We start from the raw sequence: 23,546 nt of genomic DNA on the forward strand, positions 1-23,546 counted from the left end.
TTTTGGCTATGTACACTATGGGATTATAAAGAAATTAATCTTTCCCGTAAGTCATACACTGTTTAAATAAATAGTTTGGATTCAAATGAATTGATGCACTTTGATATGATCTTAAAAATAGCCGTTAACTATATTTGTTAGGTTAGCGTGTTTTATTTTGAAAATTTGACCGGATGAGAGACGTCTCCTTCTGGTCACTTTGACGCTTGTCCGCTCAGATTTGAGGCAGGTTGATTATTGGGAACCACGGGCTGCGATAGACAATGATGAGGCGGTGAAGTGCAGCTAATGCAAGTGTAATTCGCGCGTATCCTGTCAGAAACATACATATTTTCCGACTTCTTGTGCAAAAAATGACGACGACCACGAACTATCAAGGGATGGAGCCCGGTTCTAAAAGCAGTTCCAGGTAAAACGCTATGTTCAGACCGCTCCGTTAGCCACCACGACGCCAACAAGTCCAGCATCCTTTTGACGTTAACCTCAACGCTAACGTTACACGGGTTTACCTCAAAATCTCAGACATGTTTGTCCCTCACCCCTGCACGTAATTATTACTTAACCGCTCGGAGATGCTCGAAACTAAGCATGGGGCGACGATGCTCGGAGAAAACTGGTACCACACCTTCCCGTGTTGTCTGATGGGATGGACCATTCCCATTTTTCTTTTAACGTTAGCTAGCAAGATAGCACTCATGTGCTCTCCCTTTTTGTAGAGAAGCTCCTGAGCTAGCATGTGCAGACTAGGCGGCTCAGCACCCAACATCAGGCCTTTTTATCACGTTTTCTCATTACTTTCTCGTCTTTATTGTCTAAATGCGAACGATTTATCACATCTGTCATTCCAGTTGGGTGCGGCCCCCACCCGTGAATTTCAGATCAGCTATCGGGATGATCAGTGAAGTACAACAAGGCATCTAGTCTTCCCTGCATATGGCCCCATTGAGGCGGGGGCCACGTTACAGCATGGCTACACCTGACCATGACCATATAAAGACTGGAATGATGCGGGTTTAACATTCACACTGTTTAGGTGAACGATTGAGCCTCCAGTACGTTATGTGGGTATTATGGGACATCCCATAATAATGTAAAATACAACGATACATAAGACCAATGTCATTTTATTCTTTCTACCACAGAGTTAAAAAATACTATATAGCATTACCTTTCAATTTACTAGAAAAGGACATAATCAATATTGATATAGAATCGTGTGAACTCTGCAATAAGTATTCCAAAGCATAAACAATGTATAGTTGACAGTTTAATATGCACATCTTGTTCAGAATTATAGTCTAATACAACAGCCACGCATTTCATCATATCCTCATAAACTGCATTGCATTTTACTGAGAGGTGTTCTTATTATTTAGTCTACCCTTGCTGATATATATAAATCTGTCCGACGACATATCAGAAAAGTACAGTAGTATAAACAGTAGCCTACATATAAAGTCCACATAGACACACAGGAAATGCTTTTGCATTGTGGTGCTTTATTATGATTTATTGGCAGTAACGGAATGTAATACAGATAAGTATATTTTCTTATGAAAATAAAGAGTTGGCATGTTTTCGTTGGCATAGAATGAGCTGTATACCTCTTCATACCGTCTCTTCGCGGAGTCCGCCGTGTTTCTACTGAAGCCCAGAACAGACAATCCAAACACGCGGGGCCGTTTGCTAGTTGTGTTGGCCCCTTGTGTGTGTGTGTGTGTGTGACGGCTGATGAGCTCAAACATCTGATTGACAGTTTTAAGTCATCACATTGTTATCCAAAGGGTAGCACATTGTTAAATGACGCACAACAGAATTTATATTTGACCTTTTTATTTGGTGAGTGAGCAATCACTTCTCACTCATTCATTCTTAAGTCTGAGCTGCAGCAGTCAGGTTGGTTATTTTACTTCGTTAACCCTTTTGAAATGGAGAGAAGACGCTTCGGAGAAACCAGCCGGTCTGATCCAGCTTTCAGTAACGGTGCTGACTGATCTCTCTCGTCTCAGGGTTCTGCGCCCTCCTGGCGGCGCCTCCAACTTCTCGCTTGGTGCAGATGAGGAGAAGCCTCCCGTCCGGAAAGACAAGATGGCCTCCAGTGTTTTCGCTGAGCCGGAGGACCCCTATGCTAATAGAAGGAACAATCCACCAGGTACAATCTAAACTCTTCTCCAAGCAGCTGTTGCTTCAGTGTGAAAGCTTATAACTCAACAGCTATCTTATTTTGACAGCTCACCACGACCTTTACGGATGGTGCCGCTTAAAAACAAAACCAGTGACCACGAGGAACAAGTTTGAGAATGTCGTTTCTTGCCTTTCGATACGAGTTTGTCACTGAAGGGTTTTTCTCTCTCGCTGCTCTCGCTGCTGGACCCAGCTGATCGTCTGCTGAATAACATTTACCGTCTCCGGTGGTGCTACCTGACATAACGGGTTCAGGTGCCCAATTAATTTCTCTACCAGGCTGTCATTAGATATTCAATCACTGGTGTTCGTGTATGCATTAGGATCGTCTCATGCCTGCAGAGATCTGAAATATTCATGGGGAATTGAGCTGCATCAAGTAAAAAGTATAATCTAAGAGGATTAATAAAACGCTGATAAACCGAAAACACAGTTTCATTGCCTTATATTTTGCCCAGTTTTCAAATACTTCTCTAAATGCAGAATGATAGACAGCAAAATGTGACCAAAAGAGGAAATAAAACACAATAGGAAGTAAAAGTGATGCTAGCCAGTTATGCAGTTTTGATATCGGGCATTGGTTCCTAATTTTCTCCAATAAATGCGGCAGTTTAAGCTAAAAACATCTATTACAAGAGGAATTTACCGTTCACGCCATTGCTGCGTTTTTATAGCGTTTCCCTTCCAGATGAGGCGTTCTGTAGGACCGGTTGTGAAAGCTCATAATCCAAGTAGCTCTCATTGTGCCTCGTGTTGGCCAGTTCGGGTCTGGTCTCAGACTTCCAGTGCTAAGAGGGATCAGCGATTCTTTTCAGTCTTATTTCCTATGACAGAACTCATTTTTCCCATTTGTACTAGTTTAAATTTGCAATATGAAAAATGTATATTAATTTAGTGTATTGTATATGCAGTAAAAGTTAGATATAGCCAACACAAAGTGGACAAATTTCATGGCAACCTACGCCAGCCATTACATCACACCCTTCTAGTAAACATTGAAATGGCTATAGTTAATGTAACCCCACCAATATGAGAACATGTGACGTGCGTATTACTTCGGGTTTGTTTGTCGGAGGCGGGACAAGGCCATACAGGTTGTTGTAAGTGTTTTTGTAGTAGCAGCTTTAACTACATCTGGCTTTCCCAGAATCTCATCAAAGGAGGGGGGGGGGAATGTAACACATCAGTCCCAGTAGACTTTCGGTCACTGGCGTGTGCAGAGTTGAGTTGTCAGTCTGGATTCTACATCAAAAAGGCGGAGGTTCATCAACCAGGAGGCCTCGGTCAAAGAGTTTTGAGTCGTCACCCAAATGGGAAAGTTGCCAGTTGAGGGATGTTTGTGTCATTTTTACCGATATAGACAAACCGTTTTTAGGAATGCAGGATAACTGAAATAACAAAAATAGACATTGTCGTTAAAGGACCAATTTCTGAATTCAAGCTAAAAGTGTAGCCTTACTTCAACAAGGAAGTTGCTAAAAGTAATAGCCTTAAAAAATATATAACATATGTATTGAGACAGTTCAGTGTATATCGTCTTCCTCCCTTTAATTCTCTTACACAGTAGCCTAACATGAACCAGCCTTTAGTCCTTTAACAGTACTAACAGTATTTGGAACCTTGATCTAATAGAGTCCGAATAGCTGTCTTCTTTGAACAGGATCAACGAGAAAAGAAAAGGAAAACAAGCCATCTCCTCGTAGTCACCGAATGCTTTTCTCCCCGTTTTGACCCTCGATGCCGTATCCGTGCTGCCATGGAGAGGCTAAGTGATTGTGTGTTTGTCCGCATGACGGAGCACAATACAGCCTGACAGGTATAGGAGCATCACGAGATCTGTTGGCAGCAAAGTGTCGTCCAAAAAAACCAAACGTCTCAAATTACTAGTTAAGTATAATATAAAAATCTCAAAATGGAAATAATGTTAATATAAAACATAATCACTCAAAAAAAGCACAGAGAAGTCTTACTGACGTGTGTGTGTGTTCGATCAAAAGCTCTTGGGCGAACACCAAACACAGTGTAAATATATAAATATAGCTTGGTTATAAACCACCCGTCAGACAGTGCCAGCAGCACCTACTGGCATCCATCCAAAGTCAAACCAACAGGCTTTTCCTTTTGTAAACAGACAGAGTCTGTTCAACTGTTAACAAAGAGAAACAAAATGACTGCCGGACGCATCCAAAAAAAACACAAGGAATTACTAAAAGAAAGCAGAAATGATCTGCTGCTGAGGCTGCAATGTGGAAGGAGAGAGAGAGAGTGAGCGGAAGCTTCTGCCACCTCTTTATCGGCTTTCCTCAGTCACAGGCTTGTAACCCCGGTACACCTGAGAGGACACGGAGGTAAAGCACGAGTTTAGAGCACATAGCAGCCAGCAGAGGGGGAGCATGCAACACAACAATGTCAAAGTGCGTCATCTGATAGACCCATTCGGTATCAACCAAATAGGTGCACTTACAAACCAGGGGGCATGAACCGGACAGGGCTGTGTCATACAGTTCCGATTTTAAATTGGTGCGGATTGGTGCAATGGAAACATATTTGTTCAGAGAGGCGTGCATATCATGAATAAAAGAAACAATTAAAAACATGTTGGCGGTGTCCATTGACCCCCAGACGCACTCATCTATCCGTCAGTGTAACAATAATCGGCGTGTGTGGAAACTTTTGGACAAGCTCAGAAAAATCCAAACTATTTTCCCCCCTCATTAAAGAGACGTAGCTCATGGATAGTCCCACTCACATGCCAGCGACGACAAAGATCCAAAGAGAAAATGCTTCCACAGCAGGACATGACTGCATGTTTGTAGTGTGAACCGACTTATTGTCAGAATGACATTAAGCATGAAAGTGAAACTTCCAAAGAATTCCCCACAGCTCGAAAGGAAGCTAAGAGGAGATGTAGGAGTAAACGTCAGAGCAACGTCCTTCCCAAGAAAAGTCCGGCATAATGAGGGTCATCGGGTCATCGGGTCAGGCCGTTGTGTCAGTGGACTGCAATGGTCAGCGTTGTTCTGCTCATTGGACCTTCACTTCCCCTTGTTGCCTTCCGATGTGGTCACTGACACACAAAATCCCCAGTTATGTTTAAATCCTTTCTGGGAAATTCCACACTTCCGACAAACACCCTGACGCGACGCTCTGGCATTTGATTCAATGTTTACATTGAGTATGAAGGCTGTGGGCAACGATACCTGTTTTCCCTGTGATCACATGATCAAAAAACATCAGCTCGTTGATGGAGGTAAAGCTGACATGTCATGTACGGCTTCTATTTGCTATCCAAATAAGAAGACTTATTGTGATGAAGAGATTGGCCTTTTGGACTTTTGATCTGTAAAACAAAACCGAGCAAAGGTCTTATGCTGCAGAAGTTCCTTTCTGAAACCTCAGCACCCGTTTCTTTATGATCTGGTCCATGAGTTTTATGATGAGTTAATTTGTTTCTTATCAGGCCAATTATGATCCAGCTACTCAATTAATAGTTTATCAGGAGAGGGAGATCAGATTCTAGTTGTCCTTGTTATCGTGCCCTGTGGACTACCTTCTCTGGCATTCACTCGCCATTTCTTAATTTCATAACTCAAGAATTAGTTAGCTAATTATGACAATTTCACACAAATGTCTAAATGGACGTTTGCGTAGCATTTATTGGATTTTGCCTTTGCACCTCCTGAGCGACGGCCTTATTTATTTGAGCCGGTGCGTCTCCTCGTTGTTCCAGGTGGGAAGCCCACCGGTGTGCTTTGCGGTGAGCCGTCAGCCCCCCGGAGGAGAGGAGGGAACCAGACCTCCGACCCCCCCGCAGACGCCCCCGCCGCGGTAAGATTGCACATCACATCACGAGCTGCGGTGGCAGGAAATGAAGTGAAACCTGAAGGCAGACACACATATGGGGAAGCAATCCAAAAGATTTAACTCTTATCTATTTTGTTTGTTTTCTAAATCTTCCCTTAATGTCTTAATCAGTAGCTTGTGTATCAATTACAGTGGAACATGAGCAAATTAAAGGAGCGCATGCTGATGAAGTACTGACCACCTTTCTGTTTTTGTAGGACGGAGAAAATTCTGTACGCGATTATGGTAAGTGCATGTTTTTTTTTCTGATCACATGACGCGCTTTGATCTTAAACCAGTGGTCCAATATTACAAAGAACAGATTTGTGATACGCCGTCATAAATCTTTCACATTCAACATCACAGATATACAAATGTACATGTGCATACCTGTATACATGCATACACACGTTTTCTGCACAATATTCATATAAGTTATTGTTACACTACCTCTATAATGCCCAGTCAATGTTGAAGATTTAGGTTATTTTGACTGAAGTAAGTCGGTGCTTTCCGCTGACTTTTAATAAGAACAAAGCAGGATGAAAATAAACATTTTTCTCAGTAGTTGATGATGAGATCCTTCCCCAAAACACTCCGACACATTCATGCGGACACACTGTGTCCTTCAATGTCTGCAATTAGAAACAATCTTCCGAGGGTGTGACGCATTCTTGTGGCTGCTTCCCTGTTAATGTTTCCAAATGATAGCCACATGCCTCCCTGCCTGTGTTCAGAAAACAGCGCTCCTGAGCCAGAAGCGGTCCCAGAGCAGAAGGAGGAGGCCCCTCCAGCCGACCATGCCGCTGCAGGAGTACCGTCCGGCCGCAGGAATCCCCCCGGGGGCAAGTCCAGCCTGATCCTGGGATGAATCCAAGCCAACCACCCCTCCCCTCCCTTCATCCCCTCATCTCTGAACTCGTCTTTTTTCATTTTATTTTTTTAACAATGAACCCCCCCGGCCCATTCGTCTGAACCGCAGGAATCCAATCTGGTGTGCAACAGACACCAGTCTCCTCCCCATCCCTTAAGTGCATTGTTTTGATACCTCTTTTCTGAAAGCCGTTTTGTACCGTTTGTTTGTTTTTAGTTTTTGACGGAAGCACTTTATGTATTTCTATGTGTACGGTTCAAAGTCTGCCTTTTCCCCCTGTAACACAGGGTACAAGGATCACATTTCTCATATCAAATAGCGATAAATGAATCTCCCCTAACTTTATTGCGACGGCTAAAGCGGTGTGTGATTGTACGAGCAGTTTCCAGAACACAAGCGGAAAAAGAAGAAAAGAAAGCTGTCACTTTTGCACCGTGTTCAGTTTTGACCCATCTTGCATGCACGTCTGGTCTGTAAACGTATGAATGTGAGAAGAAACATAACTGTGAAGATTTTTTTATTAATATTATTTAACCTGTTAGTTGTTTTTGTTTTTTTACTGTGGAATAATTGTCGTATTGTTGCATGAAGCTGGAATCTTTCTACTGATTATCTTATTATCTACTTATGAGTCCCATATATGACTGTCATTGTGATCTGAAGGGTGCAAACGTGTATTCAGAGGACTTCTGTAGGTCCCGTGTCAGGTGACAGAATTGGAAAAAGCCTTTTTTTATATTGCAGTCACTAACTTTAGATTATTGTAACCCCAGTGCCGGTTTTGAGTGTTTTTTACAGGTCAAATTTACCCTAAAATACAGTGTGCCTGTTAATGTGTGAGGCTACAACATCAAATAAGGTTGGGTTTTCTCAATTGCATGAAGGGGACCTTAGTTTCTCTAGTGCGAGTTAATGGAATGTTGTTGGTCCTGAAGTGTTGCTGGTAAACCCATCCTAGATTTGACAAGTGACCTTATGACAGCTCAGCCTTTTTTGCTATGTTTTTACCCCCCCCCCCCCCTCTCCCTCCTTATACATGTGTTTGTCATCCTGCTCACTAGAAAGATACAACAGCCTTTTTGTATATGTCATCGTCGCATTATTTAAAAACCAAAAGTCAAACTCCCTCCTGCTTCTGTCTTGTTGAGTCGCGTGCGGCGACTGCAGCCGTCACGCAGGAAGAGCTACATTTCAGCAATGTAGGTGTCTTGTTTTTGAACGTGTGATGATGCAAAGACGCGTCCGTTTTGCATCCTATGCGAATTCCCGTCGCTGGATGTTGAGACGCTGCAGAAAATTGAAATCATGAAAAATGGCACAAAGTGGAAATGATTATTAAAAATCAATTTTGACCATGGGTCCATGTGTTTGCTGTGTGTGTGTGTGTGTGTGTGTGTGTGTGTGTGTGTGTGTGTGTGTGTGTGTGTGTGTGTGTGTGTGTGTGTGTGTGTGTGTGTGTGTGTGTGTGTGTGTGTGTGTGTGTGTGTGTGTGTGTGTGTGTGTGTGTGTGTGTGTGTTTGATTTAGAATGATTACACTGTAGAGGTTATTGTTCCTCTGCAGCTCATGGGGAAAGAAACACAAAGAGGAAATGTTCTACTAAATAGATAAGTTTGTAACCTTGGAAGATATTTTAAAAACGTTTAAGCATTTTAATACTCTTTTGCACAAAACTGGATTTTGTATAAACAGATTTCAAACAAAGGTGAAACCTATCCTTCATGTATTTGTAGAGAAAAAGAGTAGAATAGGGAAAAGTAGTAAATCATACCTAAAGCATTTGTTCATAACGTTGTCAGTCTTCACTAACTCGTACAGTGAGTTTGGATTGGTTCCATACACGCAACCTATCAGCACAGCCAATCGCGCGCTTCTCATCATCCCACAGACTCACTCTGAAAGTGAAAGTAAGAAGGAACCTGGCTAACTACACGCTCGATGTCCAGTCGACATCAGACAATTGTTCCAACGCTGGAGAGACGTCGCCTTGTCGAGGAGCGTGTACGGTGAGTTTGACATATGACACATTTATTGTGGTGTGGGCAGCGTGGCGTGACGTATTGGAAGTCTACGTGTTGCACATGTATGTGTGTGTACATTAAGTTAGTGGAGCGGTGACGTAGCTCAAACTGATCCTACATACAATATGCCCAGTTTAATGAATGGCGTTATGTGAGCCTACTTTATTTTGTTAAGGTTACTGAAGCGGCAGTGGAAGGAGGCGAACTTTCAATGTATCTAATTCTCAAATCTATTTTTAAAGTCACGCTACGAGGAAATGGCTCGACTCGCGTTTATTGAAATTTAACCTCGCGAGCTCGACCTCGCTCCAAATATAGCTCCAGAACGTGTCGCCAACGGAGTTTTTTCAGCGCTTTCTCTTTCTATAGAATACACGTTGGGCTTGAGGTGTGTGCAGATAAAGTGTACACAACAGTGTCTGGGGCATAGGTCATAGACACGATAATAACACGGCCCCGGCCGCATTTATTTGCGCAAGGTTGGTTGAACTGTTTCTAAGAGTCGACAATGTGCAATCAATCATTTGCGTTGTGTTTTGGAAGTACGAAGAGACCACATTCAAATTCAACAAGTAAAATCTTGAGTCAGTTTTTATTTTGTTTATTTGTTATATAGGAAGTCTGTTTTGTCCTTAAATAGTATCTGACACACAGTTAGTAGTGCGGATGTTTCCCCCCTTTGGTTTAGCCATAATTAATGATTAGGTAAACGGTTAGTTATTGCTGCAGGTTTGCACCATGATGCAACAAAACTACATCAGATTGCTGCCAATTCAATTTAGACAATGGGAAACACACAATACATCCAGCATATTTTCAAACCCTTCCTTCGTGGGAAAGTCAGCCCAACGTTTCTTCTATAAATAAACATTCCACTTGCGGTGGCCACCCAACATTAAGGGTTGGTAATCTGGGTTTAACTTGAACTGTAATTGCAATGTGTCCGCAGCACAATTGAAGAGCACTTGCGAATGGCCAACTCGGCATGTGCTTATGGGTACGTCCACTCTGTCCTCCGTTGTTTGTGTTTAGTGTCAGTTGGTGTGAAGGTGATGCAACCATCCCGTGGGCCTTCACATGTGTTTCTGCAACCTCACTGGAGGAGTACAAAAGGCTTCTCATTTGACTGTGCGGTTGTAGAGTTCTGACTGAGTGGAAGGTGCACATGGGCATCATGGTGAAAGTGAGGACTTGACTCACTTGACCGACATGTTGACTTCAAAACACTCCTCAGCCAGAAGAGGAAAAGAGGTCGTTGGAAAAAGACAAGAGACCGACTCAATGTTGATGCCAACGTTCCTGAAGGCGCTCCAACACCTCCCCTTTCAGATTCAGGGGTTCCTAACAGTGGATGGGGTAGTCAGCTATAGTGTCGTGTCAGCCGGGCCGCTGTATCAGCTCATATTGTTTTATCACAGTTAGACTGGTATTGTCATATTTTTTGGGCTGATACACAACAAGAAATAGCAACAAAAAAAAAGAAAAGCTAAAGATATCTTTGGGGTATTTTACAAACAGTGACGATATTGCATTGACAGGTTTACTCAGTAGCCTACATGTCTTGAGATTTTTAAATATAATTGTACAGGGTGTCCTGGTGGTTATGTGGTTCAGATTTATGTCATATAGCCGGTTTGTCATACCCCTGTCTTTCCCCTCATAATAATCGTATTATAATTATTAATTTTACATGTAAAAAAAAAAAACCCTTCCCCTACATTTCCTTAACCTCGCAGTTATTAACCCCCTAGAGCTCCTGAGGAAGAGAGGCTGTCAGCTCGTTAACGCTGTTAATATCCAGACAGGAAGTGAAAGGCCACAGAAAGGTCTTAAATGGAGAAAAGGATTAACGCATACCTCGGGATCACTGAGTTTAAAACAACTCTACTGTATGTTTAGTATATTATATAATATGTTTAATTAAGGCAGATTCTGTTCATTAGAAATCAAGGTCGGAAGCTGATAACCGGTATTTGGAAGTGAAAAAATTTAAATGTTAATATAAAATTTAGAATATCACAAACTCCAACACAAAACTTTGTGTAAATGCCCTTTAAGCATATATGTTTAAGTAAATGCTGCAAAAGAGAACGTTTCAATGTTATCTTTAAAATGCAAGATGCAAGCTCCACGAGGCTACATCTTATCGGCTGGAAGTATTTAAACAAGCTGATAAAGGAGATAGACGCACACTAAGTATGCGTCCTTTTCCTCGCGGCAAACTGACATCCTCAAACGTTCTTGGCCCATCCTCGTCTGCGTAGTCAGAAAACGTTGGATGTGCACGTACAGGTGAAAATCCGCCGCGCGGAACGCACATAATTGCAATGGATGGCAGCATGTGACCTGTCCCTCATGACAGTGTCTATCCACAACTCCAGGGTTTGATGAGCAGGATGCGCTGTATATGTTCAGTCTGTTAACAATTCCCTTTCCTGTTTTTGTGGGAGAGCGCAGATGTGTTCTCTACTGTGTCCAAGAGTTTCAGACAGGCATCCGCCACCCCACAGCTGCAGTGGCTCGATTATCCTTTTGGGGAAAGCTCTTGCATGTGATACTCTTGTGCTCCATTTTCGATTCATTGTCCAGGTGGAATGTAGGAATTCCCCAATCACGTCCACAAAGACAGGTTGTTCAGGCAGGAGGAGTGAGTTCACACAGGTGAGGGGGAGGGATCAAAATAAACTCAAGTAAAGTAAGCAACAGTTTATTTTTTAAACGGCAGTGGGTGTGAGTGTGGGAGTGTGCAGCAATCATTCTTAAAGGAAAGAAAAAGGAGGATTGGGGTTGTCAGAGGTATTTGAAAATCCGGAGGATGTTGCCCAATCTCTGGCGACTCAGAAAAGCGGTTTGACAAAACAATCTCTCTGCTTTCTCTTTCAGTATGACCCCTTGTCTGTTTGAATGTGCGGGCTAAAGCGACATTTCAAGTGCAAGTAAATATACACACACTTTAAACAAGCGGGTTTCATGTTAGACCGCCAGTTACAATCTGAGAAACTTCTAGAAACAACAGAAGCGGACTGGGACCACATTTAGATGCATGATAACCACATTATGGGACAAATATGTAAGATCTCAAGAAACCCAAGCTGAAACAGATTTGCGAAAAGGGACCAGGCGAGCAGTAAAGTGTGATCAGAGGTTTTAACTTTGGCTATCATTTACTTTTATTTTATTAGGTCTTTTTTTTTTTAAACCACCTTCTGGAACAAATGTTTCAAATAAAGCATAGGCTGTAAAAAGCTATGACATGAGAAATGTGTTGTCAGTTACATTCTAGTGCTTATTTATCTGTTTCATAAACATCTATTTTTTGGTTTATTTGATAAGGAACAGAGCACATTAACAAACACATTTCTGTAAATGCGCCGGAGTTAGCCAAGAGGCTATTTTTCATCTGTAGTCCCAAGAGGCAGATGTTCCAATGTTCATAATCATAAACCAATGCACACCCACACAGAAGAATGTATGCTCTGGAGACCTCTGGCTTCTCCTTCGCTGCGCAGCTGCAACTGCATCTTTGCATCTTTGAAACCGACAAACCGGTTTAGTTTTGGGAGAACAGGTGTTGTGTCTTATTTCCATGAAATAGCATGAGACGGTTGTTTCACTCTTTTATTATGCAACAGGAAATAAAGGCTGTGCAAAGCTCAATCGTTTTTACCACACATGCTTGTTGTAATCTTCAGTACAGAAGATCCGTGGTTGTTTTCTACTTGGCAGTCGGGCCATTTTGGCTTCATGCGCGACTTTGCACAAACCCCCGCCTCCAACGCTGTATCCACTTCTCTCTATACATCCATGGGACCGTGAGGTCATGAAACAGTTAATAAAACAAAGCTGTATTAGTGCTTAATTCACCTACAGATAAGAACATCACATTTCTTCCCACTTATATTCCATGAAGCTTCACAGCACCGGTCTACCTTTTTTTCCCCCTGTGCGTCATGTCGGCCAGGTGCGTACAACACACCCTCTCTCGAACAAAATGACACATGCATGCAAAGTCTTCACCCAGTAGGCCAGATAAGGTCAAGTTACAAAAAGGCACAAAAGTGAAAATAAAGATCTAGAGATCAAATCAGGAGAAGCTTTCCAACTGCCGGAGGGGAATAAGGAATCCGTAATCCAATTTGAACTAGAAACCCTGATCTCGGTGCTGTGATAAAGTATCCCAGTGTTTCCGTTGTATACATTTTGCCAACAGAGCGAAAGCCAGGCTTAGAGGGAACCAAGCTTCATGCAGATGGTGTCATTATTCTTTCAAGACAAAATTGACAACGAGGGCTGCGCTTTGTCTCCGTAGTTTGTTTGCTCTGTTCCGAATCAGCTGGTGAGTTTGTGAACTTGGAGCGTTTTCCACTTGCTTTCGGTTCCCTTTCACGCAGAGAAAGATCCAACTGAACCAAAAATGCATCACTTCTAATCACTTGAGAACAGTGAACAGTGTGCGACTCACAATTGACCCGAGTCCTGTTTGAATCACTTTCAATACTGAAGGCCAACAAGTCACACAAACCCCTTTCTTTAATTCACATTTAGCTTATTTGTTCTACCTTTATCGTACCTTCTTAAACAAGTAGACATTTGTAATTGCATTTAAAAAAGAAATCTGATTGTCAGCAGATCTGTTATTATTACCAGCATCTGTCACAACAAAACAGCTAAAGGCCACATGCACAGTCATAATAAGGGCGGCAGTTCAGGGTTCCATCTGCAGAGTTACCTGCATTGTAAAACCACCACAGCGCCTGTAAAATCCTCTGGTAACATAATCAATCTTGTGCAACCAGCACAAGATTGTGGCAAAACACGCTGGCAGTACACGCTTTGTTTTTGCAGTACAAATATGTAAGTAAGTAGAACCTGGAGCACCACCCTTTTAAATTGCTCTCATCATGATGTGATTAATGTAATAATCAGACATCTTTGGTGATTACATTTGTCTTGATCAACACATAAAGAACAGTTTGTTCTGTCATTTCAGGTAAATGAACATGGCCTCAATGGATATCCTCCTTATGTTCACTGTCATGTCAATCAGCGTAGGAAACGCAAAGACAGGTAAATTCTGCCTAAATCAGAGAATTTGAAAGTATGAAAGACTGCTTCCTACTGATGTAACGTCTCATCCTCTCATATTTTCTTCCACAAAAGGATTTATAAGTCTGAAATGCGAGGCTGAAAATCTGGGACAGTATGGCCAGCAGTCGCTGCTGAAGTGTTTCATCAACGCCCCAGAAGACACGGATATCCTGGTGGTCACCTGGAAGAAAGCCTCACGTACCTTACTGATCTTTAACAGAGGGGATCTTAAAAAGGAGCAAGGCTATTCATTTGCTGAGCCGTCCTGGAATATCACAAACATGAACGTGTCCCTGCTCATCACCAACACTGCAGTGGAGCACGATGGACGTTACGAGTGCATGGTGGCGACAGACCGCGGTGTTGACAACGTAATCATCAGCCTTAAAGTCACAGGTGAGAGCCTCCAGCCTCGTGGTCGAAACATGTGTAACAAGTATTCGGCACGGAGAGGTGACCGATTTGAGTGTAGTGTTCATCTTCAAAACTAATCCCAACTCATTTCAAAGCTAAACCGTGAGCCAAGTTGATTAAAACAGAAAATGTGCTTGAAAAATTTAATTGTTGCCTTGAAGATTATTTCGAGATCCGGGGGACTTTCCTGACCTATCACATTGTTATTTCACTTTCTGTCTTTACGTACTTTTAGTTTCAGTGTTACAAATAATCACAGCCAGTGCAGGGGCCAGTTTTAATATTTGTCTTTCTTACCACATATTGTACTAGATAGCACTCTTCACATATAATGGTCAACTTAATTTTGCGATACTTAACTGGTGTTGTTTGGTTGACGTCACGGTGCAACGTTCAGCTTAATGATCGTGTGTTTTTTTCGTTTACTCTTTGCAGCCAAATACAGCAAACCAACTATCCTCTTCAACCCTGAGCCAAAAACTCAGGATACAGACGGTACCCTGACATGCGAGTCTGATGGCGGCTACCCAAAAGGCGAACTTCGCTGGTTCCATGAGCGCAACAGGGAGCTGATAGATGACTCTCCGATGGAGGCGAAGCAGACCGAAAGTGGTCTGTTTCAGCTCTCCAGCAAGCTGGTTTTGGGGCGAAGATCCAACGCCTCCGAATACACCTGCAGTGTGTTCAATGCCAGCGGAGGCAAAGAGGAAGAGGCCACATTCAAAGCACTAAACACACCAAAACCTGCAGGTATTTGCTTCACACAATAAAAATGTCACACAGCGATTTCGGCCACTGTCACATGTGAGGTCATGCTTTACTTGAAATTTAAATTACACAAATTACATGTGTTGTGTAGGCGCAGGAGGTCGTTTCTGGCAGAAACCAGAGAGTACAAATTGTTGTCGAATGGAGCTTGTTAAACATGAAAGAAGAAGAAAAAAAACCTCCCTATAACAAGACAGCAAGTTGTGTTGTACAGCGATCTTTGACAGTGGGAACTTGGCTTAAATCTGAAATCTTTGTCAAAACTTCAAAACAATGCTCCTCACAAGGGAAGAAAACTATGCAGCCCTCTGTGAGTAAAAGAGAAAGCGACTGTATTAAAAGAGAAAGCTGAAGTATTACAGGGGGGGACTTCCCATCAGTGCATGCACACCTCATTGGAATGCAGTGCACTTACAACTTTACTCTTTTTGGTCTTGACCTGAAGTATGAGAGCGTTAAAACAATCTTTTTTTGTTCAATTTGTTTCATTCAGAAACGGGGTTTCGGAAGGAGTTGGATCCAGCCACCAAAATAGTGGCTCCCGTGGTGGTCATCGGATCGCTGATCGCAGGGTTGCTGCTAGCGCTGCTGATTTACAGAAAACGATCTCGACGTGAGTACCTACACAGGCCTGGCTCAAAATGAACCGATACATATATTATTGAGTATTAACTCAACTAAAAAAGGTAGAAGGGAGATTAACAAACAGGATTTCATTTATTACTTCCTTCTTCCTCTAAGAAACAAGATTGCATCACATTCACCGTTTCAGACTACACATCATTAGCTGCAGTTTTCTTAAAAAAAAGAAATTAAATCACTGAGATATTCCAGAAGGAACGGTTTACTATTTTTCAAGTCTGTGTTAAAACAATAATCAGGTTCCCCTTAACATTGAAAGAGGTTTCAGGTTATTCTTCCTGTTCATACTTCCTTTAAACTCCGATAAACAGTAGTGCGTAGTGACTCGCAGCATTACTGATGTACGACCAGCGGAGGAAAGAGAGGCAAAAACGGAGCAAATATAACTTGAAGAGATGCCGCAGGCTGAGAGCTAATGTTGGGAAGTTTAGCAGCTCATAAATCCCTCTCAACTATCTATTTTATATTGCTGTGAAAACATACCCAACTGTATTCATTCCGGTGTCTTGCCAACAAACAACATTGTACTAGATTACATTTAACCATACAATAGATGGAGCTTGACATCACAATAGTAGGAGGTGGACAAACCTGTAGAACAACTGGCAAGTAGCCAATACGTGTACTTTCCCATCCTGAATAGTATTGGCTACTATTCAGGATGGGAAAGTACACGCTGCTACGTTGTTTTGTGAAATCAAGCAGTGTGGGTGCTGCAAACCTCTAATGAGGCCAGAACTAAATAGCTCACAAAGATTGGTTTGGTAGGACACGTCTGATTTTCATTCTCTCATCGTTTTCTTCACAGAGGCCCGAAGATACTCCACCACACCCCTTATGGGTACGTCCATCTTTGGACATACTATTGCTGCTGTTTTTGCTCCAAATGTGTCTCTTTTTAGAGGTGTAAATGAAAGGTTCTATCTATTGATTCTTCTACCTATCGACTAGTTTTAGCTGCCTGAAACACGACATATCTGCTGCAGACCTTCTGACAGAATAATGAGTGGTTTAATCGGCTAAAATGAATCGTCTTTTTTTAACTACTTTACTGGACATGTTGTTTGTGTTTCACTGATGAATAGTTGACTCGGTGGCCTCCGAGACAACATGAAACCAAACTCACTCCCCACATACACACACATTTTTTATCTCATTCCAAGCCTGTTGAGGCATGTACTCCCGCTGTGTTTTAGATGTTAGCCGGGAGCACATGTTAATCACTTATTAACTGGTCTGGGGAAGCACAGTGATATTAACTAGGATACACTGCAGATTATAGCCTTTTTCCGTGGCTTGTGGGGAAACATGGGCTCGGTCACTAATCACTTTTTAGAATCTAACCTGACTCTTGTTTCAGACGCTCACCGTACGGGGCCTGCCTCTGCTCGCTTGTCACAAACTTGCTCAATATGGTGATGGTTTGACGCCCTCCCTTTGTAAACCACATTAACACCTTTTGATATCTTCCAGGTGACCATCGCGAGTTCCTCAAATCAGATGTCGAGGAAGGGAAGGTATGTCAGCATGACAGTATTTTGACTCACTGTGTCTCAATAATAAAACTTCAAATACACTCTATAACAAATAATTCTGGCTTTGATATTAAATCTTTTTGCAGGTGATGATAAATGCTAAATAAACTTGCCGATAAAGAAACTTGGCCTGAGGTAATTATAATGCTCTCTATAATATTTGCAGTCTTCAATACAATATCAGATATCTGAAAGCTCTCTCTCTCTCTCTCTCTCTCTCTCTCTCTCTCTCTCCCCAGGAGTCACTGCGAGTCACATATGCTAATTTACTGGCAACCTCTGAAATCAACACTTCCTTGTTTGCTAATCTATCGTTGCACTTTGCCTTTTGCAAACAGCTGGGTCTATAAAACCAGGGATAACTTGTATTACTGTGATTCATCAGAGGAACTGTAAGTGCTTCATTCATCTACTATCACGTACTAAGAAAACACTCTAAAATCAATTGAAAGAAGGATCTCGACTGATTTTAAACCAGTGACGGACTTAAAACTCTGACAACCACATCGGGAGCAATGTGTAACATCACCGAAAAAAACAACCTGATAGTTTGGATGGCGGTGAATCTCGTTTTGGTTGTTGGAGGAACTGTTTTGTTTAATTGTGCTCACGCAGTAACTGTAGCCTTTGGCAGCTTGGCAGGAGTGGCCCTCCTACTCACTTCCTCTTGTCACGTCATGTCAATGTTACGAGGAAAATGTTGAATCATGTTAATATGATGGGGCAGAGGGTCGTGTGTGTGTGTGTGTGTGTGTGTGTGCGTGTTTTCTGGGGAAATGTAACCGAAGTTGCTAGTTTAGTAGTCTGATTTTACAGATTTTTATTTTTGACCTTTTTCACATTCCACAACTTGACAAGTAGCCCTAGTTTTGTGATTGTGTTCAACTATATTTGTCTTACTGTCAACAAATCCCATGAAAAAACATTGACTCAAAGTGTACACTGTTAGAAATACAGGTGCTAATTAGAACCATATAGGATCTTCAGTTCGTCCTCATAAAAGCACTCTTTTGGGTTGCTGGAAGAACCTTTCATAAAGGGTCCACCTGAACCCATTCAGAGGGTTCTACCTAGAACCATCTGTGAAAGGTTCCACCTTGAACCCTCTCAGGAGCTTCTGTAAATAATTCATTTATTTGAATAAAGAGTTCTCTGCATGAAAAGGGTTCTTGTAGAATATCACCAGCCTTTTTCTTTTTAAGGGTCCTTGTTCAGAAGTTTCTCATTGTTTGTTTCCTGCTTAAAGACATATAAGATCAACTGGACAACTTTGAGTGCAGTGTTGCCCCCTCACTGCCTGAGAATAGTCAACCCCAGCAAATCTCATATCCTTATTCTAACCACCGAGGAAGCACACAAGATAGATGCTGGACGCACTTCCGCATGTCACATGATCTTCACTTACTTGCTATTGGAAAATAGTGTGTGGTGGAAGAAAGCCAAAACACATGTTTATGTTCCTCTTACTGTCTTCAATGAAACTGTTGATGTAACTTTTAGCAGCAGTGAGCAACTTCATTTCCAAAGGCAAAGTTGAGAGTTAACAACAGAAGCACAAAATGTATAATCAATCTTGGTCCCTGACACAGAGTGAATCGTTCACTTTTTGGATCGAGAAAAATGCCATTAAAAGCTTTTATTTTGAAAGATCATTCTGGAAATAAAAAAAAAACGTAACAGTAGAGCATTGTTGTTGTTGTTTTTTGTATATACTGTTTTTTATAAATCTGTGAAATTGTAATGCTGTGTGTCTGTAATGGCTTTCACTGTTGTGTTTTTATGATTAACATTCACTGTCACAACTGATCTGTGATTTACTTCCATGTAATAAAACACATTTTGAATTGGAAAAGAGAACCGTGTGAATTATTCTTGTGTTGCTGTATTTCAGACATGGCTGTACTTGTCAACGGGTATTTGTACTGACATGATGAAAACCAAAGTCACTTTTCTGGTCATTCTCCTTCCTCTGTCTCATGTGAACACAGATATTATGACATCATTTCTGATGGAAAATGTTAACACATTGACATCCCCAGATGCATTGGCTGGTTTTCAAGTTTATCTTAATGATTTGATAACAGTGTAGTGTTCTCGTCCTCGTATCTCTTTCTCTTCTCTTTCTATTTAAAAAAAGAAATCTGTTGCATCTTTGCATGCCTACGAAAAGAAATGATCAACTGTCTTATTCCTGCTTCTCTATCAGGCTGAGATGTTTTCAGTCAATAAACACAAATTATATCAGATCATTTTCACAAAGATTTAAGGCGAATATTGGAGAATTCAATCCATCTCAATCCATTTCAATCCTGCCATCTATTGGACAAATAGCATTACAACATGTCGGGGCGGAGCAGCACAGATGGAACGACATTTCCATGCATTTCCACAGTTGACTTTTTCAAATCACAGCTAACATATGAGAACAAATAGATAAAATGCTAAACAAACAAACAAAAACCTTGCACTGACACAGAACAAACTGGCAATGAGCAACATATTGATGGTGCATGTATTGTACAATCATCATTGTATCATCCAGATGTGTTTCGTATTCCATTCCTCACCCGCGACATCTCTGCAGACACTCTCTCTCATCTTCAAAGTTGATCTGGTTACCCAAACACCCTCCGTCCTTGAAGAGTTCACCGCTCATTGAGGAGGAGGAGTTGAGTAGAAACACTGTTGCGTCCCAAAACATGGTCCTGGTATCCGGCGCTGCTTTACAGGCCTCTACGTGGAGAGTGAGGGGAGAGATGTAGCACGAGGAAGGATAGATAGTTGTAGCATCAGAATCAGGTTCTCTCATCTTCCATTCAACACACATACATCTCCATGAATGTGCTGAGATATTGTATCTTCTGCTGACAATATGTTAACTCATGTTCACAATATATTGAGCTAACCAATAGAAATGTCTGCAGTCAGTAAACGGTAGAACACATGTGAGCTCTTATAGTTTGATGCTCAGACAATCTGCTGCCCTTCATGAGTTGTTCGTAGAGGCAGACATTTTTCTGTTAGGGGATTTTTTAAATCTGTTTTATGGTGTTGATTTTGATATGTTATATTATATTAAAGCGTCAGTTTAAATTCAGAAATTACATTGTAACACTTCGTCAAGTTCCCGATATTATGTTTTCATTGTTTTCACATTTATATCTTTTTAAGGTTCACAGTTTTATTTTGTCCCTCACCTCTCGTTTCAGATAACTTCACTTCCTGACCTTGTCACCTTTCCCCGCCCTGATCAGCTTCACCTGTTCCCAATCCTCCTCCTAATCCTCTGTGAATTATTCAGTTGTGTGCTCCCGTTTGTCTGTGCCAGTTTGTCTTAGTACCTCCGTGTCTAACGTTCCAGCACTTTCTCCCTGTGATTTTTGTGACCTGAATTTAGTTTTTACCAAACCTCTGCCACTAAAGACTGTTTGTAGAAGAACAAAACCTTTCAAAAGCCTTTAGTTTTTTTCGATACCCCTACCCGAGGTAGAACAAAGCACAACCAGGTTTTTCCTAACTTTAATTTGTCTAGTTTTTTTTTTTTAAATGGACAGTTGTATAAAATATTTCAAAGCCAAATTAGGTGTTTTTGGTTGATTTGGTCGAGAAACTGCAAATAGTGAAAATGTAGGCTTCTCCAAAAGGGGCAGTGTCTGCCTTATCACATGTATCTCTGTAAATAATGATCAGAATGTCACCAAATTTGAAATGGATGTTCACAGACAGTTATTGCATCAAATAAATGTTTCATCGATACCTTTGTTCTTTGAAATGTATACAGTTAAGCAAACATTAATTATAAGCAGAAAGTGAACAGGAAACTAAAAATCCAAAAGCCATGACTGATTGACTAATTTAATTGACTTTTTAATTTGATTGACTAACTGATTTACTAATGAGCCATGATTTCATTTATATGTACCAAAGACTGTTGTCTTATCATAAAAGTAGGTTATCTGACTATTCACTTCACCCTCTGACGTCACCAGCCATCAACAGGGAACTAGTGCAGCATCTGTATCTATGTACATACCAGAGATGGGCAAAAATACATCAAAATGTATTTTGATACAAAATACAAAATACCGCCAAATAAATGTATTACAACAAAATACAAAATACTGGTGCCAGAAAAATGTAACAAAATACATGTATTTTGTATTTAAAATATAAGAAATACTTTTTTCTAGATTTTCTGTTTTCTCACAATTTGGTATAGCAGAGCATTCAGGTTTGGCCTATATAATGTACACAAAGCTCTGGTGAACCCCACAAAAAGGAAGAACAGTCACAGAATGTCAATGTAACTAAGCAAAGCTATTGAAAGACAACAACTTGATTATGTATATATATATATTTGTATTAATGGGACTTAACAGCCCATAAACTTTGGCTTTGTATCAACAAGAACATATTCATCACATATGACATACAAGCTCCCAATCTCCCTCTTCCTATAGCTAGCTACTCTACTGATAAATTAACTTGCTAAACACTGGCTATGCACTAGCCTAGACAGCATGCTAGCGTCATTAGCATGTTAGCATCGATCGCTAGCTTGATATTATAACCATCACCATGTATATACAATAGGCTATGTAGCCAGACCCAGCATAAGTTATACATCAAGCTAGTTGACATCTGTCACACTCAGATACAATATTTAACTTAATCCGTTGAACTTGAAGATCTGAAGACTGAACTCGTGAACTGTTTTTTGATTCGTGGAGAAAGTATTTTGAGTATTTTAAATACAAAATTTCTCCACTCTAAAGTATTTTGTTACAAATTACGTTAGATTTTGAATCGGCCCTATCAAATACAATTTACGAAATACTCAAAAGTAATTGAAATACATATTTCAAATACAAGTAATAGAAATACTGCCCATCTCTGAGCATGTGCCATCTTAGGAATCACTTTCAGGGACACTTTTGATGGAAAAAAGGGAACTTGCAGATTGACAATTTTATCCAGAGCAGATGCTACCTTTCAAGCATGTTTCCACACTTTTGAAGTGAACTAAGTGTGATTAATCAACATCATTTACATGAATTTGGCTGCTCAAATTTAAAATAAAAACTCCTGGGGGGGTTGAGGGTAGTGTCACAGAAGTCCTACTAATAAAATGCACTGACTTCACAGATATCACTTCAAACTAAATTGAGAACGTGGCGACCTGTATGACAAACATAGAAAAACAAACAGCTGTTGACTTGTATTAATATTGGTTTACTTTGTTTTTAGGTCTTGTTAAATCTTCACCAGCAATGTTTTCTATAAACAGGCACTGATGTCGTCTGGAGGGAGGGAAGCCTGTCAAACCAATCTAATTTGTGACTATAATCACAGCTTCCTGTTACTGACTGAAATAAAGTCAGTTTGTATGTCGAAAAAAGGTAAAAAAAGTTCCAGTATTTTGACAAATAAAATGATAGTATAGTATGTACAAAAATTGCAGTTTAGTATGTTAAAAAGCCATACATTAACCTGACAAACATTTTTTTGAATAAATAAAATAAAATAAATGCAAAGAATTTTGATTTAAATCAGGAACTAGTTGGACCAAAGAATGGATTCACATGATTAGCAGACACTTAAGGCCAGCTTTCTGTACTTCAATACTCTACTACTATTTACATTTGGCACCAAAAAGTATTGAAGTTCACTACTCGGCCATAGTAACTCTCAACTTTGATCCATCAGCAGGTTCAGCAGAAAAAGGGTACAAAGATGATGCTTAAAGATCAAGATCATGTGAAAGGGACCTCTCTGAGAACACAGAGCGGCAAGATGTGGGAGAGAGGATGTAAATGGTTGTGAGGCATTCATTATGAAAGTGCGATTGTGACCTAAACTGAATAAACCACCTGGTGTTGTGACATTTAAAGTGCGTCAGTCTGTTTGGTTTATATAGATCTGATCTCAGCTGAAAGAATCAGCCCGGAGAAATCCATCGTTTGAATATTGAATTTAGCTCGGAGTTATGCGATATACTGTACAAATTAAAAGCAAGACCTTGCTCTAAATTGAGTGCATACAGTAGAGTAGGATTAAGTCTAAATATATCATTTTAATCTAAGCATTTAAGCACACACACAAAAAACAACACGCTTTCTAAATTGTCTATCTTTTGGTACTATAACATCTTTCTGCATGAGCTGAATTAACATTTTGT

The 23,546-nt window shown here is 40.8% G+C and overlaps 2 protein-coding genes across 3 annotated transcripts; both read left to right on the forward strand.

Moving 5' to 3' along the window:
* The first annotated feature begins 261 nt into the window (after positions 1-261).
* jpt1a (Jupiter microtubule associated homolog 1a) lies at positions 262-8,247 on the forward strand. Its single transcript, XM_079159007.1, has 5 exons — positions 262-409; positions 2,010-2,152; positions 5,915-6,012; positions 6,246-6,273; positions 6,765-8,247. Exons 1-5 carry the CDS (start codon positions 354-356, stop codon positions 6,896-6,898), a joined length of 459 nt encoding a protein of 152 aa, XP_079015133.1. The 5' UTR covers positions 262-353; the 3' UTR covers positions 6,899-8,247.
* A 549-nt stretch (positions 8,248-8,796) lies between these two features.
* Positions 8,797-19,225, forward strand: LOC306695554 (CD276 antigen). 2 transcript variants are annotated; one of them, XM_079158815.1, is made up of 9 exons: positions 8,797-8,906; positions 13,912-13,988; positions 14,082-14,405; positions 14,859-15,173; positions 15,685-15,804; positions 16,642-16,674; positions 17,307-17,350; positions 17,455-17,503; positions 17,608-19,225. In XM_079158815.1, the coding sequence occupies exons 2-8, from the start codon at positions 13,916-13,918 to the stop codon at positions 17,473-17,475; spliced, it is 930 nt and encodes a 309-aa protein (XP_079014941.1). In that variant the 5' UTR covers positions 8,797-8,906; positions 13,912-13,915; the 3' UTR covers positions 17,476-17,503; positions 17,608-19,225. The 2 variants fall into 2 exon arrangements, with proteins under 2 accessions (XP_079014941.1, XP_079014942.1); XM_079158816.1 differs by lacking the exon at positions 16,642-16,674.
* Positions 19,226-23,546: the final 4,321 nt, after the last annotated feature.

Source organism: Pholis gunnellus, assembly GCF_910591455.1.
Source record: "Pholis gunnellus genome assembly, chromosome: 5".
Taxonomy (NCBI): domain Eukaryota; kingdom Metazoa; phylum Chordata; class Actinopteri; order Perciformes; family Pholidae; genus Pholis; species Pholis gunnellus.